The 16,598-nt window shown below is 35.7% G+C and overlaps 1 protein-coding gene and 6 non-coding genes across 7 annotated transcripts; 2 read left to right on the top strand and 5 right to left on the bottom strand.

Annotated features, from left to right (window-relative positions):
* The first annotated feature begins 1,592 nt into the window (after positions 1–1,592).
* Trnak-uuu (transfer RNA lysine (anticodon UUU)) lies at positions 1,593–1,665 on the top strand. The gene has a single exon. It is a non-coding gene; the product is annotated as a tRNA-Lys (tRNA).
* Positions 1,666–1,977: 312 nt separating this feature from the next.
* Positions 1,978–2,049, bottom strand: Trnaq-cug (transfer RNA glutamine (anticodon CUG)). Its single transcript has one exon. It is a non-coding gene; the product is annotated as a tRNA-Gln (tRNA).
* Positions 2,050–2,218: 169 nt separating this feature from the next.
* Trnaq-uug (transfer RNA glutamine (anticodon UUG)) lies at positions 2,219–2,290 on the bottom strand. Its single transcript has one exon. It is a non-coding gene; the product is annotated as a tRNA-Gln (tRNA).
* An 8,212-nt stretch (positions 2,291–10,502) lies between these two features.
* LOC132564325 (uncharacterized) lies at positions 10,503–11,331 on the bottom strand. The gene has a single exon (XM_060228991.1). It carries the CDS (start codon positions 11,316–11,318, stop codon positions 10,503–10,505), a length of 816 nt encoding a protein of 271 aa, XP_060084974.1. The 5' UTR covers positions 11,319–11,331.
* Positions 11,332–11,775: 444 nt separating this feature from the next.
* On the bottom strand, positions 11,776–11,847 carry Trnaq-cug (transfer RNA glutamine (anticodon CUG)). Its single transcript has one exon. It is a non-coding gene; the product is annotated as a tRNA-Gln (tRNA).
* Positions 11,848–12,016: 169 nt separating this feature from the next.
* Trnaq-uug (transfer RNA glutamine (anticodon UUG)) lies at positions 12,017–12,088 on the bottom strand. Its single transcript has one exon. It is a non-coding gene; the product is annotated as a tRNA-Gln (tRNA).
* A 2,945-nt stretch (positions 12,089–15,033) lies between these two features.
* Trnak-uuu (transfer RNA lysine (anticodon UUU)) lies at positions 15,034–15,106 on the top strand. The gene has a single exon. It is a non-coding gene; the product is annotated as a tRNA-Lys (tRNA).
* The last annotated feature ends 1,492 nt before the right edge of the window (positions 15,107–16,598 follow it).

Genomic DNA, 16,598 nt, shown 5'->3' with positions numbered 1-16,598 from the left:
ACCAGTGCTAGGGTAAAAACCGGTCAAATAATTGTTTAAACTTCTAAAACATCAAATTTTTATTATTAACACAGCGGAGGGTGTTATAATTGGTTGTTGACACCCTATCTATATATATCCATAGTGCTACGAAAATTCCCTGGAAAGAAAAATTCCCCTCGGACGAAACTTCTTCGGTAAGAAAATTCCCGACACCTCGTGAATGCATGCATAGTCTTGCACAAACGCGATTTCCCGACGTCAGAAATTGTTGATCGAGACTTGAAGATAGTAAAATTAGTCCAAAACCACACCCAATTTTATTTTGTTTCTTTGAAACGACGATTCACTGTTCGACTACTTTCACGACTACTGGTGAGACCCAGTGAAGTACGTGCCAATCTATGTTGCCCAAGCGATCGTCACTTTTCGAAGGATCATTTTCCTCCTCACTGGATACATCGTCTTGTAATTCCAGTTCAAATCGGTAGGGCTGGATTCCGTCTTCAGACATATCATTCACACCATAATCAGACTCCTCAAAAATCATGCTCAAATCGCTCTCAGTTGCGGTGTCGTTGTCACTGTCAGTCATGTTGACTGCCATTTCTGTTGAACTTATGACGTCACGAGTAGAAGAGCCTCGATTCCGCGGAAATGACGATTCGGCTGATTAGGTCTGGGAGGACAGGTGAAAATCGACAACTTTGAGCTATAATAACTCGACACTGGGGCGACGGATTTTGATTATTATTACTTTTACGGCATTCTTAACATCATATCTAAATATAAAATTACTCTCAGGGTACACTTTAACCAAACTACTACACTTTTGACCTTGGAATATATTTCTAAACACCTTTATGAAATTTGACGACAATGTCACAGCAAAACAAGTACGGACGTTTCAGGAAATTTCACACCGGAGAAGTAGCTGTGCAACATCAACATGTGTTGATAGCAAGAACTTTTCCAATTGCTGTGATAACGAGCTTTCCAAAAGGAGATCCGTCTAAACAGTAAACTCTAACTTAATTTCCAAACTTTAGAAAAGGGAAAATATGAAGCGCCACAAATCCCATATTAACATGAGTTTACCAATTTTAGTGAAGAGTTCTTTGCTAAATTTGAATGAAAGCCTGAATAGAGGTCAAATCACACAGGACCACATCAAGAATCTCTCAACTACTACACTAAAATTATGATATTGATCAAATTACATTGTATGTGTTTAAAGGGCATCCACCAAATAAGTCTTATCTCTTTTTTTCCATGTTCATTTTTCCTTAGTCACCTTTTATAACCGATAAATGAAAGATGGAGGAAACATCTCTGAGATGTAGTTTTCTTCAACATTTTGTTATGTCGTAGTATACAATTCTCAGTTTGTAATAAAGATGCTATTTGCTAATGCGTCTTTTTTAAAAGCTCTTTGATATATTACAAGAGCAAAGTTGTGAATCCATATTTCCGCTGCTAATTTTTTATAAAAGATATGCTATGAGCGGTACGAATGTTATGAATGATGCAATTGGTTGAAATACGCTATTTCTTTTGTGTTGATTGCGAGTAAGATTTTCAAATCGATTATCGGGTATTTCGCCGTGCAAGAAGCCCGTGTAGCTCAGTCGGTAGAGCATCAGACTTTTAATCTGAGGGTCTAGGGTTCGAGTCCCTACATGGGCGTTAACATTTTTGAAAAGTATAAGATAACTCGTTTCACCTGAACACTGAAAAGCTCGCAGAAACTTCGTTGGACTGAACTATTCCTTCTTGATGTTTTACATGAAGAAATATGTGGTTAAACTCATTCATGGGTGGATATGACAATATACGATGGCGATTTAATGATTAGATGAATTTGTTATAGTACATTTTTAAAAATAGAATGATGTTTATAATTCACATTTTGCTGTATTCATAAAAGATGACGGATTCTGTTTAACGGATAAATGAACGTTGAACTTCGAAAGACCGTAAAAATGAGTATATGCCTTCAGGTTCTACCGAGACTTGAACTCGGATCGCAGGATTCAGAGTCCTGAGTGCTAACCATTACACCATAGAACCGTCTTGATACAATCAAGTGGTAGATTTGTGTTTTGGTGATAAGCCATCCAACACACAATGCACATGCAATGTGTTTTCGTATGATTCTTTGAAGATGATTTTCTTTATATTTGCTTATTACTATGAATGTGACAAAAGCTAAAACCAGTAGGAACACTTTGTTCTATTCAGGTTCTACCGAGACTTGAACTCGGATCGCAGGATTCAAAGTCCTGAGTGCTAACCATTACACCATAGAACCATTTGGTAAAGCAAGTCGCGTTCTTAATTAAATACCTAGCAAAGAACGACTGGATGAAGGAATGATGTCTTTTCCTAATTGTTATTACTTTGTTTCGTGACATAATAATAAGCAATATTTATTTTTTCACTTTTTCTTACGCTTTGATAGAATGATATTTAAGTATATGCGAGCGAAGTCTGAACTGACTTTATCTTCAATACGAGTTTTATTAATCGATTCCTGTTTCTTTCTTTCATACGAGTTTTATTAATCGAGTCTTAACGTATTTCTTATTTTCTGATGTTATTAGCTGGATTTTCGAGAAAAGGTCCCATTTTAGTAGTTTTTCACTATCCCTCTGAATATCATGCACAAGCCCATAGCGTGCTTTCGCTATCTTTAAAGTGTACCCTGAGAGGTCAGCTATGTTGACCTTGAAAAATAGTTCTGCACATAAAATACACTATGCCGAAAACGCGAATGCCGTGGAATGTTCCGTTACTGAGAAATTGCGAGTTTTCTGAAAAACACACCTTTGGCTGAGAGGCGTTGACCTCGTTTTCGGGCACCCAAACCTGTGACGTCATAAGTTCAACGCTTTTGTTGATGCAGCCATATTGTCTTTACTGTGCTACATGTGATTGTGATCTATTTTGGGATTTTCCGTGGTAATTTCTTTGTTTATTTACGTGAAAGTACTTCACATCTTCGCAATATCTAAGGTAGTGAACGAGGGGTCGGTGAATTAGCGCTTAAATCCGCTAAAATGGCTTCCTATCGAGGAGGGAAGCGGTGTGTATGGTTGTCATAACACTAACACGGATGGGGTGTCGATGCATGACGTCGATAAATAAAACTAATTGTTGATTAAATAAAAGTATATTTGTTAGGTTGGTATTTTGTTATTAATTCTACAACTAAACACTTTAAATTGATAGGCTAGCCTATGACTTGGGCGGTTATAGGAATATTATTCCTTCGTAATGGTGAACGCCTAATACTCAGAGAAGGCCTGGTCGTGAATGGGTCACGGGAATTTTCACACCGAGAATTTTCATACTACTATTATATAGTATAGAATAGAATTATTAGAATTTATAGAATAGGTTATGTGTGTATGTTGTTTGTATAAGGTGTATTTGGTTTTTAGATCTTCCAGCAGACGATGTTGTTTAGTTATTAATTTTGCGATCGTAAAAATAACAATAAGATCACCGATCTTGATTTGAAAACACAGTTCACAGTGTAGAGATGTCATCTAAACTCATAATCACACCTGTGCCAGGTTAGGTAATTAGCACCTCTGTGGCTGGAAAAAACAATTGTGACACCTGTGAGGCGACACGCCTGTCGGCTAACAACAGACCCCTACCAGTGCTAGGGTAAAAACCGGTCAAATAATTGTTTAAACTTCTAAAACATCAAATTTTTATTATTAACACAGCGGAGGGTGTTATAATTGGTTGTTGACACCCTATCTATATATATCCATAGTGCTACGAAAATTCCCTGGAAAGAAAAATTCCCCTCGGACGAAACTTCTTCGGTAAGAAAATTCCCGACACCTCGTGAATGCATGCATAGTCTTGCACAAACGCGATTTCCCGACGTCAGAAATTGTTGATCGAGACTTGAAGATAGTAAAATTAGTCCAAAACCACACCCAATTTTATTTTGTTTCTTTGAAACGACGATTCACTGTTCGACTACTTTCACGACTACTGGTGAGACCCAGTGAAGTACGTGCCAATCTATGTTGCCCAAGCGATCGTCACTTTTCGAAGGATCATTTTCCTCCTCACTGGATACATCGTCTTGTAATTCCAGTTCAAATCGGTAGGGCTGGATTCCGTCTTCAGACATATCATTCACACCATAATCAGACTCCTCAAAAATCATGCTCAAATCGCTCTCAGTTGCGGTGTCGTTGTCACTGTCAGTCATGTTGACTGCCATTTCTGTTGAACTTATGACGTCACGAGTAGAAGAGCCTCGATTCCGCGGAAATGACGATTCGGCTGATTAGGTCTGGGAGGACAGGTGAAAATCGACAACTTTGAGCTATAATAACTCGACACTGGGGCGACGGATTTTGATTATTATTACTTTTACGGCATTCTTAACATCATATCTAAATATAAAATTACTCTCAGGGTACACTTTAACCAAACTACTACACTTTTGACCTTGGAATATATTTCTAAACACCTTTATGAAATTTGACGACAATGTCACAGCAAAACAAGTACGGACGTTTCAGGAAATTTCACACCGGAGAAGTAGCTGTGCAACATCAACATGTGTTGATAGCAAGAACTTTTCCAATTGCTGTGATAACGAGCTTTCCAAAAGGAGATCCGTCTAAACATTAAACTCTAACTTAATTTCCAAAATTTAGAAAAGGGAAAATATGAAGCGCCACAAATCCCATATTAACATGAGTTTACCAATTTTAGTGAAGAGTTCTTTGCTAAATTTGAATGAAAGCCTGAATAGAGGTCAAATCACACAGGACCACATCAAGAATCTCTCAACTACTACACTAAAATTATGATATTGATCAAGGAGGTCAAGGTCACGCGGACCTGGGTGGTCACTAAAAATTTTCTCTGAGCGAGTAGAGTTATTTATGTAATTTTCTGGCGTTCAGAATATTGTGATTTTTGGACTATGGATTGTTAATACATTCCGAATCTGAACGGTTGAAGAATTTCTTGAAATCTTAACCTGGAAAGTGTTTTTTTGGACTTTTGCTAAAAGGACAATGGATTAGACCTTAGCGTGACAACTACTTACGACGCGCCCACTATACAGATTACATGTAGTTCGTGCCTTATACGCTTTACATATGTGTATGTAGATGTTTGTGAACTTTTGAAACATGGGGAAACCTGGAACAACAAGAAGTCAGAGTACTACAGGTACCAAGACAACAGAAGAAAGATTGGAAGAAATTACTGCAATGCTTCATAACCTTGTGACGAAAACGGAGATGGACAAAAAGATCCTTCGAATTACTGACAAGATGGAGGAAAAGTTCACAAAGTTGAGGGATGACATCAAAGAAGAGAATCGTGAGTTGGTAGATTCATTGGAAGGACGTATTTACGAACTGGAGAAGGAAAATGAAATGCTTAGAGAGCATGTTGAGAACCTGGAATCTAAGTGTTCAGAACTCCAAGTCTCAAAGACCACTATGGGTGAAAAGTTTAATGACTTAGAACAACATGGACGAAAAAATTCAATTAGAATTTTCGGACTAGAGGATCCGTCGGAAAAAGAGACTGTCGATGAATGTAAGGAAAGTGTTGTGAGATTTGTCAACTCTAGGCTGAATGTTCCACTCAGGGAAGAAGATATTGACATTACCCACAGACTCGTTCGTGGAAAAAACAGAAATGTGATTGTGAAGTTCACGCATAGGACGAAAAAGCATGAGATCATGAAGGCCAGGCGAGTGTTAAAGGGTTCCGGTGTGACTGTTTTCGAGGACTTGACTAAGTATAACCAGGATCGACTTAAGGAGGCATACAGACTTAATTGTGTGAAAAATACTTATAGTATAGACGGCAAGCTGTATGCTATTCTAATGGACGGTAGAAAGCGTAGGCTTTCTTTTGATATTCCTCTCACTGACGATTTCCTTATGAAGGACGAGAATTTCAGACGATCCAGAAGGGACGATTTTTCGTAAGTGACAATGTGTTTGATCGCGTCGCGCTAAATCGGTAATGGACCTTTCCGGGAATTACCCGGTTACCGATTAGTCGTGATCTAGGTGCATGTGTTGTGATATAATATTTGTGTGTTGTGATATAATTTATGTGTGTTAGTTCCCTTGGAAATTATACCTTGGAATTAAGGAATTCGATATTTAAGGTATGTCATATTTTTCTGTTTATCGTTACACAATAAGTGTAACAAGATGATCCATATACAGTAATCGTTACTAGCTAGGCTAACACGTCCTCTTTTTTCCCTCTACCTTTCTCTCTTCACTAACTATCGGTCCGCTATACATTTTCATAATTTTTGTATCAGTGGATTCAATTATTTTATTTTATTTCTATTGTTACTTTGTTGATTTACTCAAAATCTGAACCCGTTTTTTTTTTTTTTTTTTTCTCCACTAGTTTCAGGAGAATACGGATTATAACCTTAGTTTTTTCCATCTTTACTATAGTACTTCCGGTAGAAATGGTTACTTCCTGTTTGTACCTCGTTCCCGTTCCTGTGCACGAGTCTTGCCTGGTAAACTTTTCTTAACTGTTTTGCTTCAGGGCGCGGAGTCGTAAAGTTGTCTTGACTCAGACCTTTGTGATACTTTTTATTCTTCTTTTCTCCTCTCTTTCTGTCTCTTTTCTGTTCTGTTTTCTTCTGACGAAAATGGGCAAAGTTTCGCTTCGGGAAAATGATTGGGGTTACACCTTATATTTACTTTTTGTCTATTACTACATACTGCTGATAACATAACGATTTTGAGTTCAAACTGTCAGGGTCTTGGGGATCGGGTAAAACGAAAAGACGTTTTTTCTTACTTGAGAAGTAAATCATGTAATATATTTTGTCTACAGGATACTCATTTCACTCAAGATAAAGAAAACATCTATAGAAGTGAATGGGGGTATGAGTGTTATTTTAATTTCTATAAGTCCAATGCTAGGGGTGTAGCTATACTCATAAATAATAATTTTGAATATAAGGTTAATAAGGAAAAGAAAGATGATACTGGTAATTTTCTGGCCCTAGATATGAATATTGAAGGTTCAAGAATTACTCTCATAACTATATATGGTCCAAATCAGGATAATCCAGGCTTTTATAGTAATATTGTTGATGTTGTTGAGGAACTAGGAAACTCTGATGTTATTATTTGTGGTGATTTTAATTTAGTTTTAAAACCAGAAATAGATTATGATAATACCTACAAAAATGTAAATAACCCTAAGGCAAGAGAAAAGGTAGGTGAACTCATGGAAAACTATGGTTTAGTAGACATTTTTAGAGAACATCATGAATTTTCTAGAAGATACACATGGAGAAGGACTAATCCGGTTAAACAGGCTAGACTTGATTTTTTTCTTGTGTCTGAGTGTTTGTTATCCAGTTGCGTAAATTCTTCTATAGAGCCAGGATATAAATCAGATCATTCAATTCCTAAAATCAGCTTAAAGTTTAATAAATTCAAAAAAGGAAAGGGGTTATGGAAATTCAATAACTCACTCTTAAATGATTTGGAATACCTGAAACTGGTTAAGACCTGTATTGAAGATATGAAAGTCAGATACTGTTTACCTGTTTATAATTTAGATTCTATCTTAACAATGTCAGATTCAGATTTACACTTTAGTATTGATGATCAGTTGTTTTTAGAAGTCTTATTGATGGAAATTAGGGGAAAAACAATTTCTTACTCAAGTTATTTGAAAAAAACGCAGAATATTAGAGAAGAAAGTCTAAAGAAGTCTATAGAGGAATTAGAAAATAGTGAAAACATGGACATAGTTGAACTGATGAATAAGAAAAAAGAACTAGAGATAATTAGGTTACATAAAATACAAGGAAATATTATCAGATCAAGGGCGAAATGGGTAGAGGAAGGGGAGAAATCCACATCATATTTTTTTGGCCTAGAAAACAGAAATTATACTTCAAAAATAATTCCCAAAGTTCAGAAAGATGAGGTGTTAATTACAGATCAGTGTGCAATTCTAACTGAAGTTCATGATTTTTATGAGAAATTATATGGTGTCTCAGATAATATATCTGATGTTAATCTGGAAGATTTTATGAATGATTTTAATGTTCCAAAATTAGACAATATAGAATCAGAATCACTAGAAGGTAATATTACACTTGAAGAAGCAGGTAAAACACTTAGTAAAATGAAGAATAACAAGAGTCCTGGTTCTGATGGCTTCACTACAGAATTTTTTAAATGCTTCTGGAAACAACTAGGTACTTTTATTGTTAGGTCACTAAATTTTGGATACTCAGTTAATGAACTTTCTATCACACAAAGACAAGGAATTATCACTTGTATACCTAAGGGAGACAAACCGAGACACTTTTTAAAAAACTGGCGCCCCATTTCACTTTTGAATATTGTTTATAAAATTGCATCGGGGGTTATAGCAAATAGAATAAAATCTGTTCTAGGTAAACTTATTGAAAATGACCAAACAGGATTTCTATCTGGGCGCTATATCGGTGAAAACACTAGACTTATCTACGATATAATGAACTTTACTGAGGAAAATAATATACCTGGAATGCTCCTAATAGTTGACTTTGAAAAAGCCTTTGATTCAGTGGCATGGGAATTTATAGATAAAACGCTTAACTTTTTTGGCTTCGGGGAGGGTATTAGGAAGTGGGTGAAAACTTTTCATAGAAATGTTAGTTCAGCAGTGAATCAAGGGGGGAACTTGTCAAATTTCTTCACTATCAAGCGTGGTTGCCGACAGGGCGATCCAATCGCACCCTATATCTTTATATTATGCACTGAAATCTTAGCTATTAGAATAAGAAATAACAAAAACATAAGAGGTATAATGTATGCAACTTCCCCATTCTTCTCTCACAGTATGCCGATGATACATCCCTAATACTTGACGGGTCTGAAAAATCTTTGGGTGAATCTATTGTTGAGCTGAATTTATTTGCAAGTGTCTCTGGATTAAGAATTAATACAAGCAAAACACAGGTAATATGGATAGGCAATAAAAAATTTAGTACAGATATTTTTTTTCCGGAATTAAATCTACAGTGGGGGAGAGAGAAATTTACTTTATTAGGTATTGATTTTAGTGTAAATCTGCACGAAATGCCTAAAATGAATTTTGACAAAAAACTAATTAAACTAAAATCTTTGATCAAGGCTTGGAGTAGAAGAATATTGACACCTATAGGAAAGATACAAATCATAAAGTTACTTTTAATTTCTCAATTTAATCATTTATTTATTGCTCTTCCTAATCCAAATACTACTTTCATTAATTCACTAAATACAACCCTTTTCAATTTCTTGTGGGGTGGGAAAACTGATAAGGTGAAAAGAAATATCATCACCAAGAATTTTTCTGAAGGTGGTTTAAAGATGATTAACATTCAAGCCTTTATTAGCGCACTGAAATTAGGTTGGCTCCGGAGATTTTTAAGTCCATCTACGAGCAAGTGGAAAATTTTATTTTCTAGACTGTTAAATAATGACATAGCTATGAATTGTGGAAGTGATTATTTTAAGATTTGTAAAGAAAAATGTAAAAATAAGTTTTGGTGTGATGTTTTTAAGGCATGGGAGCAATTATTGATATTGAAGTCTAAAGAGAAAGGTAGACAGCAGTCTCCTCTTAAAACTCCTCTATGGTATAATCCACAGCTGACTATTGGTGGGAAATCTGTTTTTTATAAAGATTGGTTCACTAAGGGAATAAGGGTGGTAAATGATATGATTAAAGATAAAAGTACAATTACTTTTTATTCTTTTAATGAATTTATTGAGAAATATGGGTTAAAAACAAACTTTCTTAGATTTCAAGGGCTGTTGAACTCTATTCGGAATAATATTGACTTGCAGAGAATTTTAGACTCTGATTTCTGTTTGCCATTTATCCCTTGTAGCATAGAACCTTTCTTCTCTAAATTAAAAGGCACTAATGATTTGTATCAATGTTTTGTGGAAAACAATGAAATTCCCACTGGTGAAGGAAAAAGTGGGCCAAACAATTAAATTTTGAAAATATCTGGGCTAATATCTTTATTACCTTTTAAAATAACAAATAATTCTAACTTCCAGTGGTTTCAACAAATTTCATTATATGGTAATAACAAACTCTATTCTTAAAGCAATAGTTGACAGTCCATTCTGTAATTCTGTTTCTGAAACAAAACTATCAATCATATCTTCTGGGAATGTGAAATGGTTCAAAACTTTAAATTTGTTCTTCTAACAAATCGTGTACTTCAACAAAGAGTCCATTTTGTTTAGCTTTTTTTTGTGTATAGTAAAATCGACAATGAGATTAATATAATCATTAAGCAATATATCTATAAAATTAGATGCTTGAACAGTAAGTTCAACAATAATTTGTTAATCTCTTCCTCAACAAAATCTCCATGTTCCAAACTTGACCTATTATTTCTGAAATCAACGCTCTCCGGCAATGTATGGAAAGGTAACTTATAACCATTTTCGATAACCTTTATAATTTCATCGATTGCTCCTATATCAACCCAATGGTCTCTTAGCTGTTCTCAACCTACCCACCGGTGTCTGAATTACCGGATCATTCATTTCCTTTATAGAACCATTTTTCATATTTTCATCATCTAAACATACATTAGTTATACTCATCTTTTCAACTTGATTGCCACTTCTGACCAGCTCTTTACACTCAGCCCTCCAATGCCCCGGCTTCCCGCAGGCAAAACAAAACCCAGGCCTCCTTGTTGTTGTTGTGTTTCCGGAAGTTGTGTTCTCTTGAGTCCTGTGAGTTTCCGGTGCGTAGGGGTGCGTTCGATTAAAACGTCTCCTGGTGCCCATCTGAACTTTTATTTTCCGTTGAGCTCTATTCTCTGCTTTCACCATTTTCTTTTCGTCATCGGAATTATCAGCTATGGAATTAGCTTCATATTCCTTCACTGTCTTCCAGCCGAACTCGGAACTATCGGCCAACTTTATCAATTTCTGTCTATATTCTAACATAGTTAAACCTTCGGAAATCTTGTCCTGTGCATCTGTAGTAGCATCACGAGTATTACTGTCTTCTTTTAGAATAGCGTCCGCTTCTCTGAGTTTCTGAGAGACCCTCGAGTTTAATTTGAATTGCTCCTCATTTCCTTTCTTATTGAACTTGTGGGCTTCATTATTTATGAGTTGAATCTTTGCCACTTGTGCGTCGCTCAGTTCTCTCTGATTTTCATGTAGTTGTTGCTGGAAAACGTTCAATTTATTCGACACTAAAGTCTCTAAACGAGATAAAAATGAATTTTGAGACTCTTCCACTTGTTGTTTAACTATTTCGCTGACGTCTGCCGGCTCCATAGTGAAAATAAAAAACAGCCTGTACGATATGCTGTCCAAGGCTAGAATGACCCCACCTATACAATACACCTGTATACCTGACTCAGTACAACGAAAACCACGTGCAAAATGCCTTACTCGCCTATTTGGCCTAATGCATATTCATCAGCCTACGCCTATACTATATATGGCAATAAAAACTTACAGACAATATTTTTCTGCTATACTAACGAAACGCAGAAAAAGTTACTTCTTGATGTTTTACATGAAGAAATATGTGGTTAAACTCATTCATGGGTGGATATGACAATATACGATGGCGATTTAATGATTAGATGAATTTGTTATAGTACATTTTTAAAAATAGAATGATGTTTATAATTCACATTTTGCTGTATTCATAAAAGATGACGGATTCTGTTTAACGGATAAATGAACGTTGAACTTCGAAAGACCGTAAAAATGAGTATATGCCTTCAGGTTCTACCGAGACTTGAACTCGGATCGCAGGATTCAGAGTCCTGAGTGCTAACCATTACACCATAGAACCGTCTTGATACAATCAAGTGGTAGATTTGTGTTTTGGTGATAAGCCAGCCAACACACAATGCACATGCAATGTGTTTTCGTATGATTCTTTGAAGATGATTTTCTTTATATTTGCTTATTACTATGAATGTGACAAAAGCTAAAACCAGTAGGAACACTTTGTTCTATTCAGGTTCTACCGAGACTTGAACTCGGATCGCAGGATTCAAAGTCCTGAGTGCTAACCATTACACCATAGAACCATTTGGTAAAGCAAGTCGCGTTCTTAATTAAATACCTAGCAAAGAACGACTGGATGAAGGAATGATGTCTTTTCCTAATTGTTATTACTTTGTTTCGTGACATAATAATAAGCAATATTTATTTTTTCACTTTTTCTTACGCTTTGATAGAATGATATTTAAGTATATGCGAGCGAAGTCTGAACTGACTTTATCTTCAATACGAGTTTTATTAATCGATTCCTGTTTCTTTCTTTCATACGAGTTTTATTAATCGAGTCTTAACGTATTTCTTATTTTCTGATGTTATTAGCTGGATTTTCGAGAAAAGGTCCCATTTTAGTAGTTTTTCACTATCCCTCTGAATATCATGCACAAGCCCATAGCGTGCTTTCGCTATCTTTAAAGTGTACCCTGAGAGGTCAGCTATGTTGACCTTGAAAAATAGTTCTGCACATAAAATACACTATGCCGAAAACGCGAATGCCGTGGAATGTTCCGTTACTGAGAAATTGCGAGTTTTCTGAAAAACACACCTTTGGCTGAGAGGCGTTGACCTCGTTTTCGGGCACCCAAACCTGTGACGTCATAAGTTCAACGCTTTTGTTGATGCAGCCATATTGTCTTTACTGTGCTACATGTGATTGTGATCTATTTTGGGATTTTCCGTGGTAATTTCTTTGTTTATTTACGTGAAAGTACTTCACATCTTCGCAATATCTAAGGTAGTGAACGAGGGGTCGGTGAATTAGCGCTTAAATCCGCTAAAATGGCTTCCTATCGAGGAGGGAAGCGGTGTGTATGGTTGTCATAACACTAACACGGATGGGGTGTCGATGCATGACGTCGATAAATAAAACTAATTGTTGATTAAATAAAAGTATATTTGTTAGGTTGGTATTTTGTTATTAATTCTACAACTAAACACTTTAAATTGATAGGCTAGCCTATGACTTGGGCGGTTATAGGAATATTATTCCTTCGTAATGGTGAACGCCTAATACTCAGAGAAGGCCTGGTCGTGAATGGGTCACGGGAATTTTCACACCGAGAATTTTCATACTACTATTATATAGTATAGAATAGAATTATTAGAATTTATAGAATAGGTTATGTGTGTATGTTGTTTGTATAAGGTGTATTTGGTTTTTAGATCTTCCAGCAGACGATGTTGTTTAGTTATTAATTTTGCGATCGTAAAAATAACAATAAGATCACCGATCTTGATTTGAAAACACAGTTCACAGTGTAGAGATGTCATCTAAACTCATAATCACACCTGTGCCAGGTTAGGTAATTAGCACCTCTGTGGCTGGAAAAAACAATTGTGACACCTGTGAGGCGACACGCCTGTCGGCTAACAACAGACCCCTACCAGTGCTAGGGTAAAAACCGGTCAAATAATTGTTTAAACTTCTAAAACATCAAATTTTTATTATTAACACAGCGGAGGGTGTTATAATTGGTTGTTGACACCCTATCTATATATATCCATAGTGCTACGAAAATTCCCTGGAAAGAAAAATTCCCCTCGGACGAAACTTCTTCGGTAAGAAAATTCCCGACACCTCGTGAATGCATGCATAGTCTTGCACAAACGCGATTTCCCGACGTCAGAAATTGTTGATCGAGACTTGAAGATAGTAAAATTAGTCCAAAACCACACCCAATTTTATTTTGTTTCTTTGAAACGACGATTCACTGTTCGACTACTTTCACGACTACTGGTGAGACCCAGTGAAGTACGTGCCAATCTATGTTGCCCAAGCGATCGTCACTTTTCGAAGGATCATTTTCCTCCTCACTGGATACATCGTCTTGTAATTCCAGTTCAAATCGGTAGGGCTGGATTCCGTCTTCAGACATATCATTCACACCATAATCAGACTCCTCAAAAATCATGCTCAAATCGCTCTCAGTTGCGGTGTCGTTGTCACTGTCAGTCATGTTGACTGCCATTTCTGTTGAACTTATGACGTCACGAGTAGAAGAGCCTCGATTCCGCGGAAATGACGATTCGGCTGATTAGGTCTGGGAGGACAGGTGAAAATCGACAACTTTGAGCTATAATAACTCGACACTGGGGCGACGGATTTTGATTATTATTACTTTTACGGCATTCTTAACATCATATCTAAATATAAAATTACTCTCAGGGTACACTTTAACCAAACTACTACACTTTTGACCTTGGAATATATTTCTAAACACCTTTATGAAATTTGACGACAATGTCACAGCAAAACAAGTACGGACGTTTCAGGAAATTTCACACCGGAGAAGTAGCTGTGCAACATCAACATGTGTTGATAGCAAGAACTTTTCCAATTGCTGTGATAACGAGCTTTCCAAAAGGAGATCCGTCTAAACAGTAAACTCTAACTTAATTTCCAAACTTTAGAAAAGGGAAAATATGAAGCGCCACAAATCCCATATTAACATGAGTTTACCAATTTTAGTGAAGAGTTCTTTGCTAAATTTGAATGAAAGCCTGAATAGAGGTCAAATCACACAGGACCACATCAAGAATCTCTCAACTACTACACTAAAATTATGATATTGATCAAATTACATTGTATGTGTTTAAAGGGCATCCACCAAATAAGTCTTATCTCTTTTTTTCCATGTTCATTTTTCCTTAGTCACCTTTTATAACCGATAAATGAAAGATGGAGGAAACATCTCTGAGATGTAGTTTTCTTCAACATTTTGTTATGTCGTAGTATACAATTCTCAGTTTGTAATAAAGATGCTATTTGCTAATGCGTCTTTTTTAAAAGCTCTTTGATATATTACAAGAGCAAAGTTGTGAATCCATATTTCCGCTGCTAATTTTTTTATAAAAGATATGCTATGAGCGGTACGAATGTTATGAATGATGCAATTGGTTGAAATACGCTATTTCTTTTGTGTTGATTGCGAGTAAGATTTTCAAATCGATTATCGGGTATTTCGCCGTGCAAGAAGCCCGTGTAGCTCAGTCGGTAGAGCATCAGACTTTTAATCTGAGGGTCTAGGGTTCGAGTCCCTACATGGGCGTTAACATTTTTGAAAAGTATAACATAGCATGGATATGACAATTTTCGATGGCGATTTAATGATTAGATGAATTTGTTATAGTATATTTTTAAAAATAGAATGATGTTTATAATTCACATTTTGCTGTATTCATAAAAGATGACGGATTCAGTTTAACGGATAAATGAACGTTGAACTTCGAAAGACCGTAAAAATGAGTATATGCCTTCAGGTTCTACCGAGACTTGAACTCGGATCGCAGGATTTAGAGTCCTGAGTGCTTTTTTTTTTTTTTATCTTTTATTAAAATCAACTTCACTAATTACATACACACGCTAAACATTTACATTACAGTAAAACATACACAAACCACATATTGCATAACATTCACCAATGACACATTATACTAAATACGGAGTAAAAAACGTGATTAATCTGATACAATGTAAATAAAGCTTTGATCACCTTTGATTAAGGGATTATCCGAAAGGAAATATTTCATAAATAGCTTTCTACGATCTTTACGCTGATAGTAAAATTTTGCATACTCAAAATATCTTGTAATAGTATATTTTACAAACTTTAAAATATCAACATTGCGCAGATCATTATTGTATAAATTCCGCCTTTTTAAATATGCAAAACCGAACAATGCCGAAAAAGAAATTAATGAAATAACAATTACATTTTTTATTTTTTCTAGTAAATCCTAACAATAAAACTGTGTTAACTGATATATCTCTGGTATCTGACGGATCAGCACAAGATAATAATTTAACAAGAACTCCTTCAAGAAAAATAAATAATTCACCAATGTCTCGAAAGTTAAGAAATAAATGCTGAAGCGTTTCAGTATCTACATTACACACAGGACAAACATCACTTGTAACTTTACCAATTTTCAATAATTTATTCATTGAAAAAATAGAATTATGGGCAACTTTGAAATGCAGTTCTATACAATCTGGTGGGAAGCATGGCACATACATAATTGAAAAAACGTCTTTTAACGCCACATTGGGGCAAAATTCTGACCAAAATTCTGTTGATGTTGGACACTTAAATTTCGATTTAATAAAAAGGTTATAAAAGTCTCGAGTATTTACAGGAACAATTTTACGTCTACCACCAGTTTTACTTGGTATTTCAACAAAGCCTCCGATAGCACTTTGCGCCCTAGCAGGTGTATAAACATTAGATATAACTTTATACTCTCGCGAAATAGCTTTCATAACGAGATTATAATTTGATAAGATTACACGGGTTGATATGTCAGGATCAATTTCATGAATAATATCTACAATTGCGCGGAAGGGAAGAAAATTAGGCAAGACTTCATATGTCAAATCTTTGATTTCAGTTACTCCAGCCTTAGCAAATGCATGAGAAAATACCGTTTTTTCACCATTTGTAATATTAGGATTAAAGAACAATGGCTGCTCATAAACAAATGATGGGCGATTATTATCAAATTTAACATGATAGCATTTTCGAAATTCTGACCACGCCATCA

Source organism: Ylistrum balloti, unplaced genomic scaffold (genome assembly GCF_031769215.1).
Source record: "Ylistrum balloti isolate Yb309-2 unplaced genomic scaffold, AGI_CSIRO_Ybal_v1 Utg372180, whole genome shotgun sequence".
NCBI lineage: Eukaryota > Metazoa > Mollusca > Bivalvia > Pectinida > Pectinidae > Ylistrum > Ylistrum balloti.
The sequence above is the reverse complement of the archived record's forward strand: the minus strand, read 5'-3'. Positions and strand labels throughout refer to the sequence as shown.